The 18,636-nt window shown below is 49.1% G+C and overlaps 1 protein-coding gene across 5 annotated transcripts in view; it reads right to left on the minus strand.

Moving 5' to 3' along the window:
- Positions 1-8,975, minus strand: part of SMOC2 (SPARC related modular calcium binding 2) — a 155,441-nt gene extending 146,466 nt beyond the window's left edge. For all 5 annotated transcript variants that reach the window (XM_033403971.2, XM_033403970.2, XM_004278851.3 and 2 more), the window contains exon 1: positions 8,648-8,975. In XM_033403971.2, coding sequence (XP_033259862.1) covers positions 8,648-8,731 — 84 coding nt within the window. In that variant the 5' untranslated portion in view covers positions 8,732-8,975. The remainder of the gene's footprint in view (positions 1-8,647) is intronic.
- Between the last annotated feature and the right edge of the window lie 9,661 nt (positions 8,976-18,636).

Here is an 18,636-nt window from a genome sequence, read left to right on the forward strand (position 1 = left end):
GAAAGATCTCGCTTTGGCAACTCCCTCCAAAAGATAAACCTCTGAAGAATGAAGACCTGATGAGCACGAGCCCATCATGTGTGGATCCTGCAAAGCTACAAGCTTAGTCGACGTGTACGTTCAGGTCAGAGCTGTTACTCACTTTCCTTGCCCTGAGGTGTTTGCAAAAATTTAAAACACACGCACCCACGAAAGGAACAGGGCGGCTTGGCAGGGCTGTTACCAGCACCGGAAACCGGCTCTCTCTACTTTACAAGAGAAAAGTGCAGGCTGTAAAGACCGTTTACTGCGTTACACTGAAGTTTCGGTCCGCGTGCGGGATGTTCTCACGCCGGTGCTGGGAGAGCAAGTCGGTGTGCCCAGGAGACGGCAGCCCTGCGCGGTGCAGCACGGGTGGAGACCAGCGCTGCCTGAGTACTCGCAGCGGGTCCAACACCTTCCTTCACAAAGTGTCCATACCGGGCCTGAGTAAGAGTCACAGGACACGTACTTGGGAGTCCAAGTTAGTGTTTGATGATTTTTAAGTCACCGATTCTTTCCGGAGCACGTACCCAAATCCCCTGGGGATATTTCCTGGTGCAGGGAATCTTTGCAGCAGAGACAAAAGGCCCTGGGTCTCATCTCCTGGGAGTGAGTCCCAGCCCATCCCTCAATGTCCCCAGGCCAACCCATTTACAGGAAGGTGGAGGAGTGCTTAGCAGATTTACGAGAGCCTGAGGGGCTAGTTCCAACCTGGTAACGGGGTCAGGACGCAAATCTAGTTTTAACAGGAATAACGTATACACCACTTACGGGTTCAAAACATTCAAAGAAACAGTGCTGCGGGGGTGGGGTGGGGGGAACTGGCTTAACGGAACCTCAGATTCAGAAAGTGACTTGGGCAAGTGGGCCAACCACACCCCAGTGTCATCAAGCAAGGTTATGCTCCTCTGTTGAGATCTCGTGTCTGGTCCCGAGGGCTCATCAAAGGGTGTGGACCAACCAGAGCTCAGAGCAGAGCTTGGTTCAGAAAGCAGAGGGGGAACCTGCGGGGATGCCTTAGAAGGGAGGGTGGGAAGTGGGAGCAGGTGGGCATGGATGTCCGTAACGCACCTCACTTTCCGAGTCCCTCCAACACGGGAAGACGGAACCGGGCCTGGGAGGAAAGGGTCGGGACAGGAAGATACAGAAGAGGCACGGAGGGCATCTGGGCTTCAAAGACCTAGTGATCTTCCTTAAATACCTAAATACGTGGCCCAAGGAAAGCAGATGATGTGAACTGTTGATTCATCAGTAGATGACAATTTTAAAGATTATGTGATTCTCAGCCTGTATTAAAAGCAAGGTCCTCCAGGGTACCCAGGTCCAAGGAGAACCCTCCTGATGACAGGTTTTATTCCACAGTCAACGGCATTAGTGCAGAATTTCTCCTTACCTCTCTTTTTAATGTTTAAAACTTTCCACGTATCTGTTTCCCAAGGACAAAGGTCTTCCTGGCCTAGACTTTCCTTGGTGAGGGCCCTGATGTCACGGTCAGTTTGGTGCCACGGGAGAAACGGACCTTCCTCTCCTCCTCCTCTGACACAAGCACGTGCAACGCAACAGCCACAGTGGCCTGGCCGACAGCTCCTGCCCCTCTGGCACCGACGGGCCTGGCCCTGAGAGCAGAGCCCTGACCAGCAGTGGACATGACAGGAACTGAGCTCCGTCTGTCTGCCCCCGACTCGACCACCTCCCTGTGAAGAAGGTGACAGTCCCTTAAAACAGGGGCAGCAAACACTTAAGTGGCTGATCTCTGAGAAGGAGTGAGGGAAACCTTCACATGTATCTCCTGCTGTATAAAGCTGATGTCATGTCACAGGAAGGGCTCCGGGCACCATGCTGCCCAGAACCCTGACCCCAAGGCTGGCCATGAAATTCCCAAATGCCACTCACTCGGCCGTCTTAAGCCTGCAGCCACCACAGAACTGCAGGACAGTCATTTCTGTCTTTCAAAGGTCAAGTTTTTAAATTAATTTTAAATGTACTTATTTTTTTTAAGTCTTGATGACACAGACCCAAGTCCTCTGTGGAATGAATTGATAGACAACTGAAAACAGACAATGCGATAAAGTCTGCTAGGTACCTTCATTCAGACCTCTTGAACTGTTTTTTAAAATGATAAGCATAAACGGAATTATTTTATTTTTATTTTGTACTCTCTGCTCCATACTTAAGAGTGTTTCTTATCAATGGCGTGACTGTATCTTATGACATCTCTTTATGTGAATCTGATGTGTAATGTAGGGAACGACCCCACAGTGACGTCCGAAACTGAGGAAGTGACCCAGAGCGGCTCTGTGATGTGTCTTTGCATTTGTCTCTTTTTCTCAACGTTATAAGAAAAACTATCGTAGCGCAAGGAAAGTGCAATTATGTGGATGGAGTTCATGTGAAGAGAGATGAACCTGTGCCTGAGTTAGTTATGTGAGTAACCAGAAACGGTTAACCAGATACGAGGAGGAAAAGGCAAGTCTACGCTATGTTCTTCTGAAGATGAAGTTGGGCCCCAGAAGCACTTAGATATGAGCAAAGAAAGGGAGAAAAGAGCAATTACACGTCAAAACCTCAACACTAGGGTTCAGTCGTGAGTTACACGTCAGAGCGACAACACCTAACACGGGTCAGCCACGCCAGAGGTAACCATGGCAACCACACATCTCACCGTCCTCAACGGACAAGGTGCCCTAAGAAATTAAAATCAACAGTCTTCCCACTGGGCAATGTACTTTTTCATCATTCCTCAGAGTAATAAAAAAACATTTCTTATGCACTTTTCATTGAAATGGAGAAATGTGGCTCCCTGGCAGGAGTAAGGGGTCCACTGCCCAGCAGTCAGCACTCACGTCTGGATCAGACAAGAGCCAGTGCCACCTTCTTCCGAGGCCCCGAGGCCCCACCTCACAAGCCACCGTGGCCTGGGCTAGGGAAGCGTCTGTCTTTTTCAGTCCGCTGGGGGCTGGTATGGGATAGACCTGACCAGGACAGGCAAAGCCATGGGAAATGAGACAGATTTTCTTAATCCCAGGAAGGAAATCTCGTGTCTGCCATGCTGTCATCTCGTAGGTAGGCTGGACCCATTTGCTCCTGGAGCCTTGATTATACGGAACAGAGTCAAAGATAAATACACAAAACAACCCACCTTGGGCAAGAACCACCTATAGGCTAGAGCATTTGGGGGCTAACAAAGTGACGAACTTGTTCTTTCAGCAGTGACTAAAACCCAACAGACGTGAGAACATCCCAAATGAAATGGACCTAATAGATTCTGCCGTGCATCCTGAAGTGTTCTGGACCAGGGAGCAAACACCACAGACGACCGTGTGCATCTAAACTCGTCATGCTTTCTGGGACTTCACTATTATTGGAAGACTCTTTGCCAGCAACCTCAAATGCTAAGAGTTGGCTTAACCCCCCGACAAAAACATTTTAAAACTCTGCCGTCGGCGTGGGCTTGCTGATGGACAGGGCCGGTAACACGATGCTGGGGATAAAGTGACTGCAGTGGCCTGCCCACAGCACCAGGCCGGAGCACAGTAGAGGGGCCTACGGATGCTCTTAGGGGCAAGAGTATGAGGGGAAGAAACTAGAAAACCTCTTACGGATCTCAGCTAGCGCTAAAAAAGAAACAGTAACATTAATGGTCACAGGAGAAGCAAAGGGAGTTCATTGTAATTTGGGCAGAGGCCTAAAAGATAAAGAAAAAAGATGACCAGGGAAAAGAAGAAAGTAAAAAGGGGAAGATATGTGTTGAAGGAAGAAAAAGTTCACTTACTGTACTGACATTGCACCTTCCCTTAACTGCCAGTTTAATTGGTTAATATCCCACATCATGCCATACGTAATAAAAACCTGAATATAATTACAGTGTTACTAGACATCCCGAGAGGGCCTCCCTGTTGAAAATTCTGATGAAATCTGGACAGCTAGCACAAGTTTCCGGTTATAATGTCTTGTTTCTCAATCACGACAATATAAATGTGAGGGACCATTTCACTGGCCTCTATTTATTTGCGTCTTATTACAAATCCTTGCTCTTTGGTCTTCGGCCTGGCACTACAGAACCACACAAGACTGCCTATGATTATCCCTTTAGAATAATTTCTTCTTAGCCCGTATGAAACTAAGATTTCATTTTCTGAAACCTTTCCTCTCTGGGGCTTCAGTTAAATACTCAATATACTAAGTGTTACTTAAGCTCTAGAGAGAGACAGATATTAATAGGGGGATCTTGTGCCATGACCAACACCATCAACTGGGGAAACATAAAGGTGACAGTTCTAGTTTCCTATAAATGAACTCAGAAAATTATCTCTTAATTTTTCTTCTCCAATTCCAAAATCTACCTGGAAGTTCATCACTCTGCGTCTATGACTCGTATGTGCGGAATAGTGTACCTTTTAATTCAAACATATGAAACGTTACCCTTGCCCTCTACGCCAGTGTTCCACTGCCAGTCTTAATAACAGCCTCATTCTAAATTCCTAGACTCTCAGGAAGGCTTATTTTGATATAGAATTACTTAGAAATCTGCTCTGTTCTGAACCATTGCGACCTGTGTTGGTTAGATCAATGCCCGTTTACTGCACAGTCTTGTTATAGCCTGAAGTTGCTTATACTTTTATTTATGGTCTTGATTTCAAATCAAAATTAAAGTTACTCCTCCAGATGTTTGGGTTTGTAGTCGCCATGTAAATGGGCTTCTAGGTTGGAAAATTTTGATGATGTTTAGTTTCCTTTTCCTTAACCACCTCCGTGGTCTGTCTTCTGCTGATGAATGAAACGCAGCCTTCCCAGAGCAGCAAATGTACTCAGCGCATTTGCAGTGGGAGAAGAAAGAAACCATAATCGTTCCCTGAGAGCCTGGGCAGCGAGTGAGAACAGCGTCAGGCAGGATGGTCCACAGTCGCCCTGGAGCTGGCGGGGCCACGCCAACATCCCAGCAGCATCAACATTAGACCCTCTCGTGCCAATAATGACACACTGTCACATGTATATGGGAGCAAATCCTGCCTTCCCAACTCCTTCCTTCTCTTTCAAAGCAAACAGATACACACAGGGGTGGAAAACAGCCACTTCAACTCTGTCGGTACACGTCTCCCCGACCGACAAGTCCTTTGCCCTCGCCGTGTGCTGGAGGCCAGCCAGGCTGGGAGGGAAGGGGCAGGGTCGAGCTGGACCGTTCTCACAGGAGACCCAGCAGCAAACAGTGCAGGGAAGCCCTCCACCCTGCCTAGGGAAGAGAAACAACCTCGGGTTGAATTTCTAAGCATCTGGATCAGGGCAGTGTCCGGGGCTCCAACAGGGCCTCTGGAATATGGACACGGCAGAGCCCTGCTGGTTAGGCTGCTGGGAGATCAACGAGAAAACACACACAACGTGCCCTGGGAGCAAAGAAAGCTCAGTGGTGGACAGGAACCGGGGAAGCATCGTCACGGGTGGCCAGAAGCCACATGAGAAGGGGGGCCGTCGGCCTCTGCGTCCTCAGTGTGGGCAGAGTTCCCCTCAGGCAGCTCTAAAATCAATCCACTTGCCCCCCGCAAACACTCCGGGGAAGGGGTCACGGGGCACATTGTGCCTCACAGCCCGGAAGGAAACACCCAGGGCCGGGGTTACTGGCTGTCTAAGTCCGTATAACCGCCCCTATGATGCGATCATCTTTGAGGAGTAGAATGATGTGTAACCAGACCACTTACACTGGCAGGTATTCCCTAGTCTCGGCCATGAGCAGAAATTTTTTAAAAAGTCAACCATTCTCGTGAAAAAATGGACATGATCCGGCCTTAGAAGAAGAAGGAAGAAACAGAGGGGGACCAAGATTCGGGAAGGGTCGATACACTTCACAGCACCGTCTGCTGATTGGAAACAACACGGGGCTCACGGATGACCAGGCGATTAGGCAAACCCTCAGAAAGTCCTAGGAAAACACACAAAGGTGCCATTTCTGAAGAATAACTTTGGTGGGAAAAAAAGACAATTATCAAGCAAAGCAGATTCTCTTAGTCTTAAACAGCAAGTAGCGGAGGTGATCAAACCCACTGACACATCCGGCAACACTGTCCCCCAAACTAAGACCTTTCACTATAGGGAGAGGAAAACAAAGGCGTCATGCAGGGGAGCCAGCAACAAGCTTCTAACCCCCAGAGGCAGCGCCTCTTCCTGCCTCTACGTGAGAAGAAAGGGTGGTACAGAAGGGGGCAGACGGGCGAGTTTCCTCACTTGCCCGTCCACGCGGACACCATCCACCTCAGTAAAGCTCGTACTCACCCAGAGCAAAGCCCTGTGCTCTACACACACGCCCCTGACAGACAGAACCCCCGTGAGGCCAGTGTCCCCACACCTGAGTGACACAGACACCTGTGAAAACCATGGCATCGGGCCCAGCGGCATGGCTGCTGTCAGGAATAAGGTGAATTACAGAGCAGACACATGCCGGGTACGTGCACAAACGCCTTACCTTTAATCCCGGCAACGCGCTGAACACAGGGTATTGCTTCATCCCCACTTTACAGATAGGAACACTGAAAATGAAGAAAGCTAAGTAACTCGCCTCGGGTCACACATCCAGACGACTTCTAGTGGTCACTCCCAGTCTCCCAGGGACGGGCACTGTCTCTCTGATTTATTAAAGATCAGATGTAAATCTTGCAGAGAGAAAGCCATTGCTCTGGAAACAAGAGATCCCCCAATACTGGGAAACGATCTGAAAAGAGATGAGCACCACAGAAAATCCAGCACCTCCGACATTCCCTCACGGCCCATCAGCAAAACTTCTTAATGTCTTAGATAGCGGGGGGCGGGGGGAGTTTGCCAAAATATGTCGTGGCTTTAAGCTTTTCTCCTGGGCGCGAAGGCAGCACAGCGCTTTATCTGCAAAAGCAGTTGTAAGGCAAAAGGTTTCCTCAGGAAGTACAGTCAAAGGGGGCCACATATGTACCATTTCTGCACAAGAATCCCACCTGTAGCTGGCATCACTGCCACCCGGGAACTCCTGAGAGCAGCCTTGGGAAGGCAAAGTACGAGGGGCTTAAAGTAAATGCTTAACTAAGAAGAGTGGAGGGCAGAAAAGAGAAGAAAACCTGTAGAGATTTCAGTTATTCCAATAACTAACGCCCTATTCTGCTTTTCCAACCCAGGAGGTTCCCCCAGGGGAGCACCCAGATGACGTGTACCCTGGGCACTTTCAGGAAATCTGTGGCCACCATGGACAACCTGCTGCTTCATCTCTGGAAGAAACGTGGGGTCTCATTTTGAGACTTGGTCTGTTTCTCTGCGGCCTTGCATGCGCTATGGCGGGGGAGGGCGTCTAAGCGCCTGTGTGTGTATAGATGGATAGACACACGGATACATCGAGCAAGGCTTGCTCCACCGCCCCTCTGCGGAGATAAAGGCTCTACAGGGAAAGCTGAGCGTGTGAAAACCTCCTTCAAGCTCCAGTTAGCAGTTTCTAATCTACAAGTCATTTGTGAGACACAAGGCAGGGACCCCAGAAGAATTTTAGGTATGAACCGTGAACTCACTAACTCCCTCCTGGTACTGCTCGAAAGGAAAGAAAAAAAAAAAATGAAAAAGAGACTCGGGGGTTGCTTGAGCGTTGCTGAAAAGCAGAACCCGACTGCAGCCCATCTCACCCGTCGGTATTTTCGATACAATAAACGCCTTCAGGACGAGTCCCCGACCACTTAAAAGCATCTCCCCACCAGAGGTGTTCTCTCTCCCTTCGTGTTTTCTCAAGCACTTGTTCAAAAACACATTTAAGTGGAATGTTTTCGTTTCTGCAGATTGCATTAATTATGGGTTTGCAAACACTGCAAGCCCACGAGGTCTGCCCGAGCCGGGGGCTGGGACACCAGGGACCAGCCGGCGGCCGGCGGCTTGGCTCGGCCCCTACGCGGAGCTCCGCGCTTGGCACTGCGCGCCGGGCGGCCGGGCCCCGCCGAGAAGTCGCAGCTAAGAAAGCAAAAGCCGCCGCGGTCGGCGCGGTGACCCTGGCGCTCGGTACACCCGGCGCGGGGCCCCGGGGCCGGGGAGCGCAGGACGCGGAGCCCCCGGGGGCCCCCAATTTCTGCCTGCTCTAAGCAGGAAGGAAGACAATGTTCACTTGTCGTGTCATCTGCTTCCTCCAAGTTCACGTAGGGAGGGTCTCCGGGAGGGTCAGGCGAAACTTGCGGGGCCCACGAGCAGGGCCCCCTCGGCAGGCAAGCGCCACGCGGTCCGCGCGGCCGCGCGCCGAGAGCCGAGCCCGGGACACACCGGGCCGGGTGGGTGCCGAGGCCCCGCTGGGGCCGCCCTCGGACAATCCGCCGGGCGGCGCCCTCGTCCCGAGACCTGGTTTCCGCGCAAGGCCCTGCCCACCCCCCGTGGCTGGGGCGGCGCGGGATCCCCGATCGCACCCCCGGCCCGTCACCCGTGCCGGGGGGACCCCAGCAGCCCCGCGCGCGCACACGCCGCCGAACCGCCCAGGCCCCACCTGTTTCGGCCGCGCGGGCGGAAGGAGGCGCCACCTCCCCGAGGGTCACCTGCTCCCCGTGCCTGGGCGCTTCGGCCTGAGGGGACCGCGGGGACCCCGCCGGATCCCGGCAGGAGGCGGCACGGCGCCACCGCCAGGTCCCCGCGGGCTGGGACTCACCGTGAGCGCCGAGAACTTCTGCGCGGGCGCCTGCGGGAGCAGCCCCGCGAGCAGCGGCAGCCAGCAGAGCCGGGGGAGCAGCATGGTGACCGGGCGCGGGGCCGGCGGGGCTCTCGGCCCCGGAGGGCGAGGGCGGCGCTCGGAGCAGCGGCCGCGCCCTGCGCGCTGGCACGGCGGCCGGGGAGCCGGCGGAGGGGCTGCTCGGGGTCCTCTTCCCCAGCGCTCCGGGAGGCCCGGACTCAACCAGCTGCCCTCCCGGCACCCGGCGGTCCTCCGCGTCCTCTGCGGCTTCCCTGGCTCCTGTCAAATAACTGCCGAGCTTCCCGGATCCTCCTCCCGCCCGCCCGCCTGCCCGCCCTCCTCCCTCCCCCCCGCCCCCCAGCCCCACCCCCCGCGCCCGCCGCCGCGCCCCGCTCGCTGAGGTTGGACGCCCGCTCTGCCGAGGGGCCGCCCCGGCGCGGGTCTGCGGCAGCAGGAGATGGAGAGGGGGCCCCCAGGGCTGTGCTGTATCCCGCGGGTGCTGCGTGCGCCTGCCTCCTTCCCTGCACGCGCGCAGACGCGCGCACACACACGCACACGCGTGTACACACGCACACAAATGCACACACGCGGACACGCACACGCGTGCCCACGCCAACGCGCGCGCACCCTGGGAGGGCCCCCGGCACGACCACAAGATACGCATCTCCCTCCTCCCATCCCAGGGCCCTGACCCGGTCCGCGCAAGAACGGCTCTAGTGACCGGTGCATCCCACAGAGTTAACTCGAAGCCTAGGTCAGTCCCCAGCCATCCTCGGTCTCCTGGAACTCTGGGCTCTCATGCTACCTCGTCCAGCCCAGGTTGTCGCCTCTCAAATTTGCTGAGTGATTAGCTGGCTCTCCAGTAAGGGCAGCTGTCAGCACAACACGCAACACCACCCAAAAGGTTCAAGGAGCGTGGCGCACCTACAGCATTTTTCTGCAGGTGAATCCACTCGGGGGCTTTTAGGGACCTAAAGATCTCGGGTCTGACTTGCACGTAGCAGTGACCTGGGGCAAGTGTGGCTGGCGGGAACGTGCCTGCTTTGAAAGCGTTTCAGGTGTTTCTGAAGCAAGCACGGGGGGTGTAGAGGTTGCAGACTCGTCGGTGGAGACTGGTGGGAAACCAAGAGAATTCTGCGCTCTGGACAGTATCCATTGCAGACAACATTGCTGAAATAGTTTCTCCTTGGCTTACGGCTTTACAGGAAAGAGCCCTAATTCTAGCTCCCACAGAAAACCAGAGGAGTGAAGATTTGCAAGAACAATGCTTCGATTGACTTGTCAGGGGCACTGAGAAAAAGAACAAAACAGAAAATCCAAATCGGATTTTTTAACCCCATGTTTAATCCGAAGCTTTGGCAATGAGTTGGGGGGTGGGCAGGGCTGTATCCGCAGATTTGGGGCCTGGCTGTTGAGACAAAGGCAGGGCTGTTCCAACCACTGGGTCCCACACAGGGGAGGGAGGTAGAGATCTTGGTATTTTCAGGAGGAAAGCGACACACATAGAGCCATGGAAAGATGGGGAAGGAAAGTATCTCCTCTTGAAAGAGGGCGGCTCTGTGAATTCTCCTTCAAATTCCAGAAGATCTATTAAGTACTTAAACACATTCCTCCTGGCTTGAGAAGGAAATTATAATAAAACTGGGACTGCTCTTGGGTCTGAGAAACAGGTGAGCAGAGCAGCTGTAGATGGCGAAGTAACTGAGGAATACTGGTAGGAAACGTTCACCAAAAATCGAGGTAAAAATACAAAGGAAATACTGCATACCGCTAATTCTAAGATCATCCAAAGAGGGAAATTTGCACGTGAAACCTTTCAAAGCATTCGCCGCTAAAAATTTTGTTTTTCCTTTCTGCTTTATTGAGAGAACTACAAGCCAATAGCTGAAATACTTATTTGCTATTGTGCACTTTTCTATAGAAGTCAGAAGATTGAAAGCACGTTCATTCATTCACCCTCACAACTTCAAGATGAAGAACAAAGCAAAGGAGGGCAGATGTCTTAGCCAGAGCACATGAGCAACAAAGGCAGGACCAGACCCCAGATGCCAAAACTTGCCATTCTGGCTTTTCTACTGCACCTCCTTTGAGGTAGGGAGAAGCAGGGGAGGGGGCAGAAGAAACCCCCATGGCTCTCTAGGTTTTGATTCAAGAAGCTCAACACATGTCTCACGTATTCACAACAAAACCTCAGGAAGTCCAGAAAGATAAATGAAATGTATCGTCCAAAGATCCAAAGACTGTCGGTTCAGGCCGGAGGTGCTCACAGGGGCCTGGATGCCAAGTGTTAGCTTCTGAGAGAAGCTGGAAGTAGAGTTGGGAGACAAGCAGTTTCCATTTTTATGGAGAAAAATAATACATTTATTAAAAACACTGGGAAATAGCTATGTCTGTCTGTCATTCTTACGTCTCCAGGAAAGTTATTACTGGCATGGATACCAGATGGGTGCAGTGTTAGAAAGAATACATTCACTTAGTTCAAAATTAAGACAGGAAATAATCAGCTCAGTGTTTTCCAAACAGTCCCTACAGGACAGACAAGCCTGTTGAAGAAGTTCCCTTCTCTTGGAAATGTGAAGATAAGGGCCCATTCTAAATCGTGGGTGATGGATTCAGAATTTAAATTTTTGTCACTGATGAACCTTATGATAAAGAGAAACTAATGACCCACTACTGCAGCCGTCCTCGCATTTCTGAACTGACTTTCCCTCTTAGGCCATTAGCAAAATGCTGTATAAGGCGTACTGGCTTACTTTTTTATTTATTTTACTATGCTAAAATTGCAAAAGGATTCTTTTTCTTGCTGTAGGCATGATATAATTTAATTATTATTTCTGGCTAATTCGTGTTTGGCCAGAAAATTTTTCTCAGCTCATTCTCCCACCTCAATAGGCAAAGCATGAGATCTTTAACCAAATGTCCCTGCTGATTCGGTGTCTCACAGAACTTACCTGGGAGTCACTCATCCTGAGGGTCAGCTGAGTGGGCATGAGCAAGCCCTGGCCAGTGTGTGTGCCCCGGATGTCACCCCACCCACCAATCACCGTCAATCACTTATTAATATGTTCTCCCAGTTTCTGCTTAACTCTGGCAAGAAGAGTCTTTGAGGTTCACTCTCTTTCCCCTGGGTGAATTCTGGATAATTGTCCCCTCTGTGTCCTTGTGTGTCCTGTCAACTCTCAGAATTACCCCCAGAGTTTACCTCTGTACAAGAGAATTGGCCATTTCCGGTGGTTTCTGGAGTCTCTGGCCTCTTCTTTGCCTCTTCACCTGGATGAGCTGTGTCTTCCCTTAAGTTTGTTCTCTTCAGCCCATGACCCTCACATCAGTCCTGGGCTTTTAGCCCAAGCCCCCAGCTCCAGAAACCCGAGGGCTAAAGAGGGGGTCACAGACAGACAGAGCTGACTGTGGTCTGACACAATTCGACAGTGCTCGGGGAGCTGGCCTTCACCGTGACCGTGAGACTAAGTCAGGGGGATAGGTTCTGTTAAGGCACAGACTGGGTGGACCCTTAGCCTGACCCAAGCCTCTTGTCCCTATTTGTAGACATTTAAGTAACAGATAACTTGAATCTGTCTCTGTTCTCAATAAAATCATGTGGACAAATTTCTTCTGCCGTCTCACGATGCCTTACGATATGTATTGTGACAACAGTTTTCAGGCACTTTATGGAAATTTTTAATAGATTGGAATGTGCTGGGTGTTTGATACAAGTCATCTAATTAACTCGATGGAAAGTCAGCAAAGCCCATATATTACGGATGATAAAAATAAGGCCAAGGCGATTACAGGGCCAGCCCAGGTTTACAGGAGTAGTAAGTGGTAGGAGAAGGACCCTAGCCCAGCTTTGACCCCGCAGTGCCGGATCCTTCCTCCACACCGTCCACACCTTCGAGCCACAGAGACGCCATCACCGCCTGGCACTGCTTGGCATGTTGCTTCAGATCCACCACCAAACAGGTAACAAAAAAGCACTTTGCAGTTGTTTTTGATTCACTGGTGATGCTTCAGTCCCACTGCAGTGTTTTCCAAGGTCAGGTTTAACGTTTTCAAAGAAAGTTCTGTTTCGCAAAACCAAATACAAAATTGCTACTTTTACGGCGAGCATGTTCCCTCTAAAGTTGACAGGACACGACTGCATCATTCCGAAAGGATGTATTTCTGCGGCCAGAGACAAACCCAGTCTAAGGAACCAACCTTCCATCAGGTCAAACACGGCACAGCTACCGAGAGCCAGCACAGGCTCCTTGAAATCTGTTTGTATCCAGAACGTCCAGAAGCGGTTTTTGCCTTTTCATTCATGAAATCACATGTATTAGTATATGAAATGTATAGAATATAACAGCTACAGAGCTAAAGTAATAATAATTGAAAGAGCCCATCACTACCAAGACTAATGATGGCAGGCGTGTGACAGTGGAGAGATGCAGAGCTAGTCAAATGCATAGCAGCCGAACTCCTAACTCAGATGACCCAAACTACCTTTGGAGTCTCCCTCCTTATTAACCACAATGGAGGCATCTTTTCTTTTTGTGAGACCTGCCTTTAGGGGGAAGGAAAAAGGTTTTAAATGGCAACAGAAATATGACTTGCCAGGAACACTCCATGGCCTGTGGACCACACAGATGTGAGCTATACCAACAGAAAGCAGTGTAAGAAGATACTCCAATTAAGAAACATTTCAATTACCTTCGGAAACCCCTCACCCTTCCTTAGCCTAGTGCACATGCCAGGATGGTATTCCATTAAAACCCTCCTCTCCCCGCTCTAAGCTGAATATTAAAATGCAGCCACCCAAAGTCAGTAGAAGGAAGGAAATAACAAAGAGTAGAAATCAATGAAATAGAGTCTAAAGAGACAATAGAAACGGTCGACGAAATTAAGAGCTGGTTCTCTGAAAAGATAAACTAAATTGGCAAACCTTTAGCTAGTCCCACCAAGAGGAAAGACAGAGCACTCAAATAATAAAATCAGAAATAAAAGAGAAGTTACAGCTGATATCATAGAAATACAATGTGTCATAAGAGATTACTATGACCAATTATATGCCAAATTGGACAACCTAGAAGAAATGGATAAATTCCTAGAAACATACAACCTACAAAAGCTGAATCATGAAGAAATAGAAAATCTTACTAGCAAGGGCATTTAACCAGTAAATAAAAACTTCCCAGCAAACAAAAGTCCAGGACCAGCTGGCTTCACTGGTGAATTCTACCAAATGTTCAGAGAAGAATTAATACCAATCCTCATCAAACTCTTCCAAAAATTAGAATAGGAGGGAACACTTCCAAACTCATTTTACCAGGCAAGCATCATCCTGATATGAAACCAGACAAGGATGCCACCAGGAAAGGAAATTACAGGCGAATATCCCTGATGAACATAGATGCAAAAATCCAAAACAAAATGTTAGCAAACCTAATTCAACCATACATTAAAAGGGTCATGCATCATGATCAAGTGGGATTTATTCCAGGGATGCAAGGATGGTTCAACATCCCTAAATCAATCAACATGATACACCATTTTAACAAAATGAAAGATAAAAATTATATGATCATCTCAATAGATGCAGAAAATGCTTTGACAAAATTCAACACCCATTTATGGTAAAAACTCTCAACAAAGTAGGTATAGAGGGAACATACCTCAACATAATAAAGGTCATATATGACAAGCCCACAGCTAACATCATACTCAGTGGTGAAAAGCCAAAAGCTTTTCGTCTAAGATCAGGAAAAAGACAAAGATGTCTACTCTCACCACTTTTATTCAACACAGTACTGGAAGTCTTAGCCACAGCAATTAGGCAAGAAAAAGAAATAAAAATCATCCATATTGGAAAGGAAGAAGTAAGTTGCCACTATTTGCGGATGACATAATATTATATATAGAAAACCCTAAAGATTCCATCAAAAGCTATTAGAACTAATCAATGATTCAGTAATGTTGCAGAATACAAAATCAATATGCAAAAACCTGTTGCCTTTGTTTACACTAATATCAAACTAACTATCAGAAAGAGAATTAAGAAAACATTCTCATTACAATTGTATCAAAAAGAATAAAATACCTAGACACAGACTTAACCAAGGAGGTGAAAGATCTATATGTTGAAAACAAGACATTAATGAAAGAAATTGAAGAAAGCACAAATAAGTGGAAAGATATTTTGTGTTTATTAACTGGAAGAATTCATATTATTAAAAAGTCCATACTATCCAAAGCAATGTACAGATTCAATGCAATCCCTATCAAAATTCCAATGGTATTTTTCACAGAAATAGAACAATTCTAAAATCTGCACAGACCCATAAAAGACCCCAAACAGCCAAAGCAATATTGAGAAAGAAGAATGAAGCTGGAGGCATCATACTTCTTGATCCCAAATTATATTACAAACCTATAGTAATTAAAACAGTATGGTATTGCATACAAACAGACACGTAGATTAATGGAACAGAATAAAGAGCCCAGAAATAAACCTATGCATATATGGTCAATTAATTTATGACAAAGGATCTAAAAATATACAATGGGGAAAAGACGGTCTCTTCAACAAATGGTGTTGGGAAAGCTGGACAGCCACATGAAAAAGAATGACTCTGGCCCCCTATCTTACACTTTCCACAAAAATTAACTCCAAATGGATTAAAGACTTGAAGATAAAACCTGAAACCCTTAAAACTCCTAGAAGAAAACAGATGGTAAGCTGCTTGACATGGGTTCTTGGTTATGAGATGTTCAACATAAGAAGATGTGCAACATAAGAAGATATGCATCATTTAGTTTCACAGGAGACCTCCCTCTCTCTCTCTCTCTCTCTCTCTCTCTCTATATATATATATATATATATATAGAGAGAGAGAGAGAGAGAGAGAGAGATAAGATTATATATATATATATATATATATATATATATATATATATCTCCATGGAAACTATTTCCATGGAAACACATCTTGATTTACTAGGAGAGAATCTTGACTATTCAGATTGAATCTGTTATCTAGAAGGAGGTTCAAGGATACTAAAGGAATCTGCTTTAATCAGACAATGCAACTAATATTACAATCTCTTAACCATCCACTTAATGTTTAATTAAGGGAGAGTGTGTAAGTGCTGGAGCTTTTGAAGAACATCATTTGGAATGCTGGTCAGCATGAAAGTATGCCTGAAAAGATTAGCCAAAACAGAATGTCCTCAAATTTTATTTTTTTGTTTATTATTTAGTGTTGATGATGGGGATCATCAGGGGCTGTTTCTAGTCCTTTATTTATTTGTAGAATTGTTTTGTCATTTTAAGAAGTTGTCAGGTTATTTTATAACTCTTCAGTATTTTTTTACATTCCTAATTTATTTTCCACCTATAAAATATTGGAACATAGAAAACACAGTCAATAGGAAGCATGCTGTTATTTTTTCTACCACTATGAAGGGAAAAAATGTTTCCAGTTAAGTCATGACACAACACAGTCTTACAAATGGTTTAGGATCCATCCCCATCAGAGATGCCCAGATGTATAAAATCGGGTGTCTGCCCTCTGCTGTTGGAACAATGGCGATAGCTAATGATGGGTTTGTTTTATATGTAGGTTTATCAATTTTGGTCAAAATAAGAGAAACACATACCCGTTAGAGCAAAGAGAAAAAAAAGAAACCAACAAAAGAGCATCCCAATCTGCTGCCCCAGTTCACTCAGCGCCCGTGGTCGGGACGTCCTTCCTCCCTACAGAAATCCCTCCAAAGAGAGGGCAGTAGAGTTTCTGAAGCCACAAACTTACAAGGGAAAAGAGAGCAGAAAAGGAGGCGACGTGGGGGAAGATTGCAAAAGTGGGAAGGCAAATGCCCATGTGAAAATGACCTGACTGATGGCAGAGGGCAAGGCCAGGGGAGCTTCGGGAGGCTGGAGTCTGCAGAGAAAGCTCTGGGCCTAGCTGAAATCTCACAGGCCCAAGAAGCCCATCCTCTCCCGCAGAAGAGCGAACCTATTCCTCCTCAAGGCACGGGACCAGGGCTTGGGGACAGCTGTGTGCCTGACACTGTCCACAGCAGGGGACGGCAGGCAGGGTCACATGGCGAAGGCTGGCCACCTCTGCTCCTGCCCCACGGCCCGGGCACAGAGGCCTCGCCTGGCCCCCAGGAGGTGGGTCGGGGGATGGCAGTGGGGGAGCTGAGGGCAGGACCCACCTGGACTTCCTAACTGGTCCTGAGAGCAAACGCTGTCCCCTCCATCCCGGGGCCAGGAGGTGAGCTGGCTAGGGAGGCAAACCTCCTTCCTCTGTCCCCCACTGGGTGGGAATCTGGGGTAGTCGCAATAGAGAGCCCCCCCCCCCCCCGCCTTCACCACAGCAACCAGGGAGCACATTCTGCGGGGCTCCTCCAGGAAGGAGGCTTCCCGGGAACCTCAGCCCACCAAGATTTGCAGAAAGGCAGGCACTCTGAGGCCAGGAGCTGAAAGGATGCTCCCGCTTCCCCAGCCCCCAGACCAAGTTGGAGAAGTGAACGGGATGGAGGCCCCCTCATCCGGCCTCCTCAGCCCTCAGGAGTGAGCCCCAGCCTCTACAGGGCACCACAGCCTCTACAGGGCACCCCAGGGGCAGGCTGAGCCCAGCGCCTCCTCCTGTAACTGCTGCACTCCTTGCCCAACATCCCTCCGGTGCACTCACGGCAGGCATCCTGCTGCCCAAAGGGCGTGAATTGATGTACCCAAGTCTGACTTGCTTGCTAGTATATTTACGGACACAAAACTAGGTCCTTCACAGTCAGAGGGACAAGAAGACTGTCGCCACCAAAGATACTTTTGTAAAAGTAGCAGCAGAGGTAACCCCTTCCTGGTTTCCCTCCAGCTGTGCCGCACCCCGACCTGTTGAGGGGAGTGTGGGGTGGAGGGGTGCCCTTGGGGCCACACTGTGGGCAGTGGGTGGGCAGGAAGGAGAAGCGGGGGATGCTGGGATCTTCAAAGTTTCCTTAAAAACCAGGATCTTGGGATGGGGTTGCTGAGGAAAGCAGTGATTCTGTCATTTAAATAAAATTTAATTTTAAATACATTTTAAATTTAAATAAGGAAATGGAAACAAATGCCCAGCTGCAGAGAGAGTGGCTCGCCCACCTGCTCCCCCAGCCCTTGGTGCTGAACATCCTTCCCAGGAAACAGAGTGGACAAAAGGGACCCCTCCAAACTGCTAACAGGACAGGCGCTCTGCACACTCTCCTGGGGACCCCCAAACACGTTCTGAGATTGAAAGGACCTCCAAGGGCTCGAAAAATGAAGGAAAATAGTCTGAAAATTCAGGCCTATCCCCAGGAGCCAGCAGAGCAGACAAACAAGGACACAGTCCCTCAGACAGCCATAAGGAAAAGGAGACTTTATACAGGGAAGCACCAGTCAGGCTGGTCTCGGGCTGCCCAGCCATGCAAGGGTAATGAGAGATAAGAGAGTTACACACGCACACGCATACACACACGCACACACATATAGACACACAAACATGCACACATGCCTGTATGCACACTCACACACACACACATAGACACACAAAAGTGCATAAACGTGCACACATGGCTGCGTGGACACACACAGACACACATATAGACACACAAAAGTGCACAAGCATGCATGCATGCGCGTGCACACACACACACACACACACACACTTGTGTCTCCACCAGGTTGCTCTGAGAATGTCACATGTCCAGCATGCTGGGTAGTCCCAGAGCGTCATTGCCTCTGTCCCTAACCAGGGCTGTCCCCACCCCATGGGACCCCTTGCAAGGACTCCCACTGCACAGGATTCAGACAAGGAAATGAGAGGGCAACCTTGCTGGGCACAAGTGTCGGGGGGGAAAGGATTTTAAATAACTTTCCACAGAATCGGGGGCAGGATAAAAAACGCCTGGTTAGAAACAGAGGCTGACTGAGACACTGTGAGGATACAATGACTGGTCAGTTGGTCTCTCGCAGG

Source organism: Orcinus orca, chromosome 12, assembly GCF_937001465.1.
Source record: "Orcinus orca chromosome 12, mOrcOrc1.1, whole genome shotgun sequence".
NCBI lineage: Eukaryota > Metazoa > Chordata > Mammalia > Artiodactyla > Delphinidae > Orcinus > Orcinus orca.